The sequence below is a fragment of the Mycteria americana genome, chromosome 1 (genome assembly GCF_035582795.1).
Source record: "Mycteria americana isolate JAX WOST 10 ecotype Jacksonville Zoo and Gardens chromosome 1, USCA_MyAme_1.0, whole genome shotgun sequence".
NCBI lineage: Eukaryota > Metazoa > Chordata > Aves > Ciconiiformes > Ciconiidae > Mycteria > Mycteria americana.
Genome location: NC_134365.1, coordinates 41402480 through 41415072, shown reverse-complemented (window position 1 = coordinate 41415072; position 12593 = coordinate 41402480). Strand labels below are relative to the sequence as shown.

The 12593-nt window shown below is 40.3% G+C and overlaps 1 protein-coding gene across 1 annotated transcript in view; it reads right to left on the bottom strand.

Annotated features, from left to right (window-relative positions):
• TPH2 (tryptophan hydroxylase 2) overlaps window positions 1-12593 on the bottom strand; it is a 53216-nt gene that overhangs the window by 19134 nt on the left and 21489 nt on the right. Inside the window, exon 8 of the mRNA XM_075495687.1 lies at window positions 10761-10887. Coding sequence (XP_075351802.1) covers window positions 10761-10887 — 127 coding nt within the window. The remainder of the gene's footprint in view (window positions 1-10760; window positions 10888-12593) is intronic.

Genomic DNA, 12593 nt, shown 5'->3' with positions numbered 1-12593 from the left:
CACAGCTCTTCACTGTACCGAAGTCCAAGGAATTTACAGTGGCTGTGGTCTAGGAGTGACTTACCAAACATGAAGATCACTCTGAAATGGTCACTAGTAATCAGGCTCCCACTGATATGCAAGACTTCTGTGCTCATATAGGTCCTAAATTCATTGCAGATGTATAATATGGACCTGTTCATAAGCTAGTATGTTTATTCAAAGTCGAAAAATTAATCCTATAAAGGTGTTTACATTCTAGAAATGTAAAATGTCTTGTTAAACTGTAATTTTAGCCACTTTTACATAGTCAAACTATATAATTGTAACAATTACAGGCTACTGATTCAAGGGAGGGAAGAAAAACCTTCAGAAGAAGAGTAATATGTTTTATGGGAAAAAAGGATAATCTGGGAGTACCCACTCTTTCCAGCACGTCTTGAAAAAGCTCTGAGTTCAAACTGTTTTATCTAGTACTATTAGTAGACACCATCTTTATCAATGCCACAATGATGATCTATAGAAAGTTCTCTACAATGTACCGAGAATATAAAGCTTACAGATGCTAACTGAAACGAGGTTATCTTGTCAAAACTAATGCGTTGTCTGATGCAAAAGCAAAATCCCAAACCAAGCTTGAACCTAACAGATTGAGGGAGTGGAGGGATTGTTCAAAGTGTGCCTGAAATGGCACCACAACGTTGATGTTCTGTTGACCTTGCACTGCAACAACTTCAGCCATGGCTGGAATCAAACCAAAACAACCAAAATTAGCAGACACAAGGCCCTTCTCTGTAAACTTTTCTTTGGCTTCAACAATGCTCTCGGGTTTAGAGTATTTGCTTTAACTTTCCAAAATTGTCAACAAATAAAAAACCCCTTATACAATAATACCGGAAGGCCTGCCAGCTCTAAGAAGTAGCTAACAGAATTTGTTGCATGCTGTACCACATGAGTTTGGTTTGGACAGAGGAAAAGACACAACTGCAAAATCATGTGTCCTCTGGAGTTGATTCTTTCCCTGCAGAAACCCGTATTCCTAAATAAGAGGTTTTGGCAAGTAAATGATTAACATTAATTTTACAGCAACAAATCCTACTTTCACTTGCATGTGTACAACCCTATTGACTTTTAGGAGAATGTATACATGGAAATGAAGGTAGTATTTAGCCCACAGACCTAAACTCATTGAAAGCAATGGCAAACCTCCTCTTGGTCTTCTGCAGTGTCAGAGTTGGACCTATAAATATATAATTAAGCTATACTTACAAAATCATTATGGTAGATCACCCAAAAATATCTCAATTAAAAATTTATGGGACCATATTCCATCCAGCACTTTGATGCCATTTGATAGAAAGATGACGAGAAGCACAAGAACCACTTCCAAAGCTGCAGCATTAAGTAATTAAGCCCTAGGCATAGTTAGCTCTTTATGGATACCAGCCATATTTTGTCTTTCTTCCATACTTTTATCTGTGCATACAAAGAATATACCCAGGAACATGCTGGGTGAGAGAATTAGACTGAACACATGCCGTACACTCAGTCCTTGAGCCAGTATTTAAAACAATTCAGATTAGTGCATAGTTGTGAATATTAAGTTAGGATCTTTTCAGCTCTGTACAGACGTGAATTTTAAGACTTTCCGTAAGATGGTATTTCTATATGATGCTTATGCATAGTAGCTACATGTATGAATGTCCCTCCTGGAAGCAAAATTATTTACTGAAATATTCCAGACAATAAAGAGATGAAGTGCATGGTTTGAGGACTTTCTTCATTACACATAATTGGTTTGGTTTCTGCCTGAAAGCAGAATCTCCTGGCTTTCTTCTCCTGATGGGCCCACTGACCCCTGAAAGGAGGGCCAGTGTGCAGGGTCGCAGACATGGTTGCACTGCGCAGTGCAGCAGGGTGCACAGATCCCTGAGTGAGGGGAACTTTGAGCTGGCCCACCCCAACAGCACTGCAGGTCCCAGCCAGATAACCAGGCCGCTGCATTCAGGGAGCTGAATTTGCATTCACCAAAACTTCTTTTGCACGGCATTCCTGAGCTGCTTTGGCTCCATGGAAAACATGGATACAGCCAACTCCTCTACCTGCACACCCACAGCACAGACATTCCCTCGGTCCTAAGTGACACCTAGACATGGCTGAAATGAGCTGACATTGGCTGACATTGCCATGTCCTGAACGCCTTCACTTCCCCATATACCTGTGTGCTACTGCCGGAGGATCTCCACGTCTTGTACAAATGACTAAAATAATTACCACTCTGTGTTACAGAATCTTACAGATTTAAGTATGTAAGCAAACACAATAGAAAAAGCAAAGAGCATTATAAAATTTAGTTTGTTAGTGTGCTTCGACACCTATATATTCCTCTGAAAATACTTCTTAACATAGTACAGGACATACTACAGTACACAAATAAAGCTTTAGCAGCATGAGACCCCCACAGTGCTGAACTGCACATGAATGCATTTTACAAGTTATTTTCACGTGTATGTGCTACGATCAAAGAAAAATAAGTGTAGCAGTGTCAGTATGAATGATATCTACACAGAGCCAAGGATTATCTCTTTCCTTCAACATATCGGTGAAAGCACAGGGCAGTCAGGAACAGCAGCAGCAATATATTCAAAACCTTTCCTCTACTGCTTTTTTTCCCCCCATTTTCTTTATTTAAACCTTTATTCCTGTAACTTATGTGCTTTATTTGGAGCTGTTACCCAAAATGCTTGTGCTATTGTTGCTCACTGGAAGCTTATGCTGGGTCCTTTCTTTTGTCCCAGTTACATATGTTCTATAAAACACATTTTATGCCTTTTTGCTAATACATTTCCTACTCTAGGTCAAAAGAGAAAACAAATACACAAAAAACCCTATCAAAATTCATAAGACTCCTACCACCTATTCCTCAACCTATCTCAACTGGATCCAACACCAAAATGGTAGATGCTTGCCACTTGCATGCACTCCTAAATTCCACAAATTCTTCCTGAGCTCTTTTTTTGAGGCTCACTTTCATTACTGTTGTAGCAGAGCACATGTTCAGAGTGTGAGCTATTGAACTACCAGCAAAGATTACTATTGCAGAATCTGCAATTTCTTAATGAAAATGAAGTTGCTTCTGAAAATAAACAAACGTAATTAGCAAGCCAGTGCTGTGTGAAATTTGCACCATTCTCTTGTTAACCTATATGTCAAAATGTATTACTTGTGTGCATGTAAATTTGCATTTGCAGTTCAGTAACCTCACAGATTATGATCTAACCACTTTTGGAAACATAATGCTACAAGAAATAAAAACAAATCCAGTGTCTGGCTGTAATTTGTTATTTTATTAGAGGCTTTTTCTTTAGCATTTCTAACTGCTTAGGGCTTGATCTTCATAAACTGCATCCTGTCTAAAAGGAGCTATATTATTTCTACAGCGAAATTTCTAATTCCTTCCCTGCTCCCAATTAAGTCAAATTAGTTCTCTCTTGCATCTAGCTTCCTCATTACAGGGTTGGGCCCAAGCATACAAACACACAAGCATGTTACAGAACACCACTATTTCTAGTTACTTGGAGTGCAAAATTTTGTCTGTTAGGGCAACCCGAGATCCTCTCAAGAAGCAGGTCACTGACCTGACCAAATGGGAACCCTCATAGCAACAGGCGAACCCTCCTTCACGTTCTCAACTTTGAGTGACACAGTACAAAGCACGAAATGTTTCATTCCAGATGTAACACGTCCTACGTTGACCTACTTAGACCAGAAACTAGTTAAAGCAGGAGGTTTGTATTTAAAAATGTTTTGCAAACTAGTATTTTACACCACCCTCTGCAAATAAAAAAAAACAAAACAAACCACAATTCCAACATCAGTAGTCCAGCTCCCCACCTTCACTGCAGTGGCTGACACATGATTTCTCCACCATCTAAATTACTTCTCCCATGCTCTCACAGAATTTGCAACAGCAGAATCACCCCTTTGTACCTTCTGCTGATCAGAAACTGCAGGGACTCGTATCCTTGAATAGCGATGCTGGCTGATAAAGATGGATCCGCTGAATCCTACTTCCCTGCCGCATGCAGCCCATTTCTCCTGTCCCTAAGCAGCAAACCATGTCAGCTCTACAACATCAGGTCCACTCTTCCTGCCATACAAAAGGCTCCCACTTCTACAGCAAGCACATCCAACCCACAGTGCCGCTCTTAACCAAAACTCGGATTAGGGTTCGAACTGCTTGTTTACCCCACTCCCCAGCCTGGTGACTGAGATATCCTCTTTCTTTTCCAGTTCTAGCTGGAAAGGTGGAAAGGGTTCAGGGAGGGGATAACATGCTCAACATTACCGAGCATCTTCCACATGATGAATAACTAAACAAATGATTGCTTTTCAATCCAGAAAAGGAGACAACTAAGAGAGAAAATGAAACAGTTAAGTCATGATGGCATAAAGAAAGCGTACAGGGATGATTTGATCTCTCTTCAAATACAAAAAAGCTAGTAGGAATCAGGTTAAAAACAATAGAAGGAGATAGTTCACTGGACAGTGAATAGTTGAGCCATAGAGTTCTTTGCCAAAGTTACTGCAGGTACTAAAAATTTACACATCTTAAAAGATAAACAGCTGCCTGTGGACAGAAATCCATTCAGGATAATTAAATACATAGAAACCACATTTGGCTCAAGGGTTCCCCGAGTTTCTGAGTGGTCAGAAACTTAGAAAACATTTGAAAAAAATCAGGTATGCTTATCCTGTTCTTACATCCCTCCTAAGCAGCTATTTATGACTGCAGTTGGGCACAAGGCACCAGCCATGTGGCCTGACCAGCACAGCAATTCTTACAGATCCAAACCTGGAAACAAACTCTCTCCAAGCCCAAAACAAAGGCCTCAACAAACTGTCACAATTCCTGCAAAAAACATTGAGCATTTGCTCCCATTTCAGCAACAGAACTCTTCAGATTCTCCCTGTAGTAACTTCTCTGGAGTGCTAGCTTATTTTTATGTAGTACAGAGCCATTTGGGTTTGAGCTACAAAGCTAGTTAGGTATTGCTGCTGAGATTTTGTTCTTGTGCCATGAATCTCTGACATGATAACCATGAAAACACACTGCAGGGGAACACTGCAGTATTCTAAAATATTAAATATTGATCCCTGGAATCTACAAGGTTTTTTCCCCTTTAGTCCTGTTCTGTGATATATGTACTATCTTTTCTGCTTACCTATTTGATTACGCATACTGTAGGAAGGACCTGACATCAGTGCTTCTGCTACTTTATTAAAAAGTATTGCTGAAAGAAACTCTTAAAAAATTGAGACCATTACCCGCTATTAATTCCTTTAGAACATTACGCAGAGCAAACCCACAAATTAGGGCATGCTTTTAGAGCAGCAGTCAGTGAGCCCAGCAACACCTCACCAATCAAAGGAAAGTAACCCATCAGTAAGTTATCCTTCTCTCCTGATTCAAACAGACCTGTATGACTTTGTGATGATTAAGAAAGCCACAAGGTTTCATCAGCTTTCTCTTCTGCTTCTTGTATCAGTTTCAGGTTTTGCACTTGGGCAATTTCCAAATACATCCGCATATGGGTGTTTTTGCCTGGTCAAAGTCAGGAACAGAAACATAGCCCAGACCACCTACTGATGAACAATACGGATCACAGTATTTCCAGTCTCATGCTGGTGGCAGGACAATGTCCAGCTATAGTGATCCATCATACCTGATTTCAGCTTTATAGTCCTAGCTTTTAGCCTGGGAATTGGTTCATCTTCCCTAAGTGACACACATCCCAAATCAGAGTCATTTCATATGTCTTCTGCAAGTCCATCACAATTTACTCAAGCAGTTTTTAAATCACATTCACTGCCAGCTCTTCATGCTGCAGCTCCTTTATTCATTAACTACAGGTGTAGCTGGAAGCGACTCCTTTGCAAGGAACTCCATTATGTCACCACTGGACTTAGGGTATTCACCGTGCTCACTCTTGGCATTCGTCACACATGGCATGCGATTGGGATACAGGAAAAAGACCGAGCAGAGATTTGAATGTCAAACTTCAATATGCTCAGTGAATGCCATAGCTCTTGGGGTGTAATTCCAGGTTTCAGTTGGCCAATACATAATTATTTTTATATGGCAGAATAGCTTCAGCAGGGGAGCTGATCACAGACTTAGCACAGTGCTTAGTTCACTGTCTATCATTTTGCAACTATAAATGAGAAACATTCAAGCGGTCTTGATTTTTCAGATGCACAGTGGGAATGTTCGAAATCTCAAGTATTTTCATAGTTTTCTTCTCAGCTCCATTTGTTCATTCATGGAGGAAGACAGTAATCCAGTTCACAAGCTGTACTTATGGCCTAGCACTATCAATAGCCCCTCTGGAGAATCTAATCTGTTGTTTGTGAAGATGAGAGACTGCAACAGTCTGCTCTGTCTAGCGAGACCACGAACGCTGCATCTACCCGAAGTTACCAAATGCAACTCAGTCTTTATCTGCAATGCTCCTGTTTCTTCCATTCGGGTTATCTCCTCAGCAAACATAACGTGTAATTGTCCTGAATTATGTGCCAGTTGTTCAGCGTGGGAGAAGAACTAGAATGAAGCCAATAAGACCAGATAACGTAGATCCTGAGAGAAGACAGGCAAGTAAGCTCACATGAATTACCACTGACTTCTGCCAGAGAGGCAGTTCTGAACGTTATTTTTATCCCAGCATATATATCTAAAATATTTTGTTTGTGATACGTATATGGATAAATTAAAGTCAGCTTTAGAAATAAACCATTGGCCTCAGTCATCATCCAGGCAAGGTAAAACATTTAGATTCATAACAAGCCTGAAATGCATTTACAAGACCTCATCACACACAAATCCTTCAAATTCAGAAGCAACTCACTATTGTGGTTTTCTGCATAAAGGCTAGCAAAAAGAAGAGAAATTTATTGATTTCTACTGTCCCACACTGTTAAAATACCAGAACAAATATCAGGAAAGATTAAAAGGTGACAATTTTATAGTTCTAGAGAACTGAAGATTTAAACGTTAACTTCCAGTAAGAAATTACTGGGAAAAAAAACCCTACAGGGTGACTAATTAGTCCCTAATGGCCCAATTCTTGAGTGGGAAGATTTGATGATAAATGGCATAGAAACCATAGACACTCTGCTAACGTCCTCTTTTCTGAACCATCACCAGTTAATGTGTCCCCCTGAATTTTATATACACGAAGACATCCTATACATACTGCATCAGGAAGGGGCAACCTGAGCTGCACTGAAACAACTCAGCAGGAGCTGGGAGTCATTTCTGCCATTAGAAAGAGAGACAGGATCCTGCTTATCAACTTGCAGCTTTACAAAGACAGCTGCTCTCTGGCTCCCAAGTCCACAAATTACAAGGTAATACTGAAACGTAAACTAAGGTATATTTTTTGTACAATTTTCCTGACAAAACCTTACGTTATGTGCTGTTAAATATGTTGTAAATGATATATTATATAAATTAGTTGAAACACCTCATGTCAAGTCCTCCCTACAGCTTATGGTTTGATCGGTAAGCAGAAAAGACAGTCTTTGTTTATTTTTGCACTATGTGAAAGTAGAAAGACCAGGCATGCTTGAAAAATCAACTCAAAAGCATTTTTAGAAAGTCACACGGAGTAACACAAGACATTAGTGATTATGATGATAATTAGCACCGAGACATGCATGGCCAGTATTGTATTTCCTCAACTAGTAACCTCATTATACCACACTACAAGCAAAAAAAGTGGATTGTGCAAATATTTCGTTTTCTTTCAGTAACGTATCTCTCAGTCACTTGTTTTTTGTATCTTCCCTCTTTCTTACTCTCTTAAAACATTGTAAAGGAAACTGCATCTCTCAAAAAAACCACTGCAAAGACAGTTGCTTGGCTCTTTCAGTATTCCACTTCTCATAGTAAGAATGCTTAAGTTTAAAAAGGACCAGAAGCCATTCCTTTCTCCTTGCCCCAAACTGGCTACCGGACTGAAACAAGAGGATGAAGGGAGCTCACATCCTTCCTTTTCAACCCTCTTACTCTGCAGCCATGCTTCCCCCTCCAGCTGGCCAGCACCAGGGCCTCTGCAACGCTATCCCATTTAATCCCTGCCCTCAGTGGGGCTGCACAGATGTGACTAATTGCAATTTAGCAAACAATTCTAGTCTGTCCAGGGGCCAGGCTCCAGCTTGCTCTACATCCACCATGTCAGCTCTGCAGGGACAAAAAAATCAGCACGTTTCCTTTGCAGCTCAGGACTGATGGGGCATAAAGAGCAAATCTATCAAGGCTGATATGTGGTGGCTTTTGAAAGCAGAATCGAGTGGAAGATGACGAAATCACATGTAATAATTCTTCCCTTTCTGGTCTGAATTCCTAAGAGGCATTTCCCTCTATTCCTAAAGCCATTGTCCTCCCTGCAATGGCTCAGCTGTTAACGTCACTATCTTTTGAAACAGGTCATGCTAACAGCAAGCTTGCTTTGGGCATATTGCTTCAAGCTCATTAATATGCATGCTCTCTGTCCGTTCATTTGTTTTTCTATTTACTTTGAAGTTGCCTCACTGGAACCTGCACTGCTTTTCTGTGTTAACACTCTTGGCTGGCATTTCTCAACTCACTGCGTCTCTGGTTGTTATCTAGGATGGAAATGGGAGCGAGTGTTGCAAAAGCCAGTTAATAGCACCTCAGGTGACATTTGGTGCTCAGCTGAATTAATTTCTTGACCTCCTCACCCTCACTGCTGAGAGATGTTCCCTCTACTTGCTCTCAATTTGACTGTTTACATTGCAAATTTTAGGCCAAGTAACATCTCTGTATTTGTCAAGCACCTGCCCCAGGGGAGTACAGCCCCTCATTGTGCTTCTATAGCACCACCTGGGTTACCTTAAGTCTCTCTCTAAATGTCTCTTCCACCTGAAAGAGCTATTTCCAGCATGGGAGGAGAAATCAACTTTGACTCAGATATCAACTTCTCAGTGTGATAAGGGAAAGTGATTCAGCTGTCTTCTTTTATTTTTGGCTTTGTGATTCAGGAGCAGCTCATTGTTCGGATGACACAGTCAGTCATAACTGGGAACTTGTGTGAGGGGAAGGAGTAAAAGCATTTATGTAATATTCAGAGGTCACTTTATATTAATATCTCTCCCCAAACAGATCAGTCCCAACATTGTCCTCTGCAACAAGCCCATGTCATCCAAGGTTATTTTGGGGTGAAAAACTTGGACATATTTTTTTCCTCAAAGTACCTACAGGGACAGCCAGTTAGCTAGTTTCTCTTGAGGCTGTGGGTCGTGACAAGGTAGGTCTGCTTCCTACTAAGTCCCTTCCTTGCAAATGTGCAAACAGACACACAACTTTCATGATTCTTCCATACAAACAACAGTTTCTTCTCAGTAGACATCCATTAGAAAACCAAGGAACACACCCTGAAGCATGTGAGAGGAACTGGCCATGAGCAAGACATCGAGCCTGTCTAACTAAGGAGTGAGGCCCATTTGATTAAATAAATTTGGTGGCTACTTCTGGAGGGCTACAGGAAAAAAAACTAACAAATGGGTACAAACTCCTTTTTCAGTAGATGGGACTCTAAGCCACTGGTAAGCCAGTGCATCAAAATTATTACAGTTTAATTGAACCTGGTTTGAATCTGCCTTCAACACTGTGTCCAAATTATTTCCAACCCTTTAAATCCCCACTGCACTTCTCATGTAGAAAAGCAGTAGTATGCTGGATAAGATTTAAAGTAGCCAATTCTTTTGCTGGTTGTCACAGTTTTTCATGAGATAAAACATTTAAATATGGAATTGTTTTTTAATATAATATAGTTCATTAAATTATTTGCAGCATTAGTTTTAACAGGATACACAAAAGGAAGCATACAGTAAGTTAAAACAACTGAACAGAGCAAATGGTATACACCAGCGGTCACCAACTTATGTCATGATGCAAAGGGCTGCATATGAGTTATTTGCAAATGGCAATACAGCAGGGCTGACAGATGGGCAGGAGCTGAGAGTCCTGGCAACTTGACAGTGCAACCTGAGGGTCCCCTCACACAAAGGGCAAGAAGGCTCCAGTTGGGCGGTCAGTAGCATCTAACATCTTTAACATGCAGCCTCTTCCAGTTCACACTATCTACTGGCATGCGCCTCATTTGATGCAACACAAAATCCACCTCACAGCCACTGGCTGAGGCACTTGATTTAGGTCTAGATCTACTGCTGCACAGCCTTGGCTTAGTAACTACATATTCTCCAACAGGAGCAGTAGAAAGGATGCAACATCATCTCAAAATCCATCATACGCTACAATACAGTGAACAGCTGCAAAACAGAACAGTGAGTACGGAAATAGCAGTGCTAAGAGCCAGAGTTGCCACCTGTGGAGGAGCTAACAGTGTAGAGCTGGGAGCACACACCAAAATGTTGGGGTTTTGGGTTTGGGGTTTTTTTTTTTTCCCCAAATTACCTTGCTTACTTGTTTTCAGCACCTTAAAGTAGACAAAATCCATCTCAGCTAGCCCTGAAAAATGGTGGTTATTGCACATAAAAAGTAAAACTGACTACCTGAAGACTAGTGTGTTCAGCTTTGCTCTTATTAAAAACAATGGAAAAATACCTAAAGCTCTGTGATTGTCACATCATAGTCATCCGCAACCTGAAAATGCAGTCAGCTCTAATAAGACAATGCATGTCACTTCATCAACCAGAGAACAGATGAGAGAGCATGCCACAAAAAGATTTTGACTCACAGTGGCTAATTTCTGAACATCTTCATCAGATGCTCCCAGTGAAGCAAGTCCTATCTCTTGTGAAAACTGTGCAAACTTGGGATCAGCAAGTAGAGGCACATGTCCCAAGAGTTCATGGCACGTATCCCTAAGGGAATGGAAATGAAAAGAGAGTCATTACAGAAATTAATTCCATAATCATTCCATAATTAATTTAACAAAAGCCATTTTACATGGGTCTGACCTCTACTTTAAAAGTCCTACCATGAAACATGTTTTTTACAGAATAGTTGTTCTTCCCTGTGTATGGTTCTGTAGAAACATAAAGGTTTGCTTCTATTAAATGGGTTATATGTCATTTAACCCCACCTGTTCCATGATTTCCCCATCATTTCCAGATTGAGTGGGAGGGCCTGATCACTGCTGTCTTCCAGGCTTAGTACCATGAAGACTGAACTGCCCAAAGGAAAGCCAGGTGTCTCACAAGTACAGTTTTCAGCATTTCTCTCCACATGAATCAAGTTCAAAATCCAACACGTTCCCTCTTCCTCTGTTCTCCATTCCCCTTTCCACACCTGGGTACAGCTCCACAACCAAACATTTTGCCACTTGCCACTAGAAATTCAGGTCAATATTTACAGAGGTTTCTCTGTGCTTAATTTCTCATTTAGTCCTGACTTCCTACTGCAATTACGGAGTACTTGTGTTACATGGTCCACTTTTCACCAAGCAGCTTTCAGAAAAAGCAGAGAACCCAAATCGTTTTAGAAAGAACTACTGCCCACACCTGTAAGTGCATTATTAGTTACCACAAAGTGCAGATATAAGTGTATAAAAAAACTTCTCACCAACCTAACGAAAGTGCACATGCATCATCTACAAAAGCTCTCAAACAATTCTGAAAGTTTTGGTGCATTTGTTCACAGAAAATAATGGACTTGGTAGTAAAGTTCACTTTAAAAATCGGATCTGACATTTCCTTTGCTTTTGTCTCTTCAAAGACATTTCTCTCCTTTTTTTCTAAGCTGTAAACAAATGTTTTAAAGGCAGAGAGAAAACATCAAGTTTTCTGCCTTCTATCCAAAATCATCCAATTTGTCTTTTATAAACTATTTTTGTTTGAAAAGACACAGAACCTGACACTTCAGATAAATCATGAACAGAAAAACAACCCTCTATATAATTTACAGTCTCCTTACTCAGTACTCTTCAACAAGAAGTCTGTGCCAACTGTGTCTAGGTAGATAGTAGTAGTTTCTGAATGCATGCAAATGAAGATTAGCATTTTTGGCATTCCTAGTTTGCCTCACCAAAAGCTTATCCAATATAGTTCCAGTATTGGAGGGTTACATACAAGTCTCTCTTCTCAGCCCAGATGGCCTCGCTCACAGATGCTTACCAACATTTGCTCATGTTATATTCACACTTTTTGGTGAGACAAGCACTGCTCTGAAGTTGTACGTGACAGGTTTGAGCCAACCTCATATATGAGTAATTCACTCAACAGTGAATTACCAAATCTTATTTCTCTTCCTTCCTAGACGTACGTATTTCCCAAAGAAGCGGGGAAGGTACAGATACTCTGGTGCCTGACATCATAAAACAAACATGGTCCATGGACATTGACTAGAGATTCACTTGTAGCAATATAGGCTGAGTGCTCAAGTTTACTGTGCGCTAGTATTTTTAGTCAACACCCATGAAAAATGTTTGATATATACAGCTGGCTAGGAACAGTATCAGACATCATACTTACATAAGAAAAAATGTTTGCATTTGTTTTGCACTGCCTGGTAAAGCTTGTCCTTCCTCCTGAAAGTCAGATCTTTCCTCCCTTGTTTCTACATTATTGCA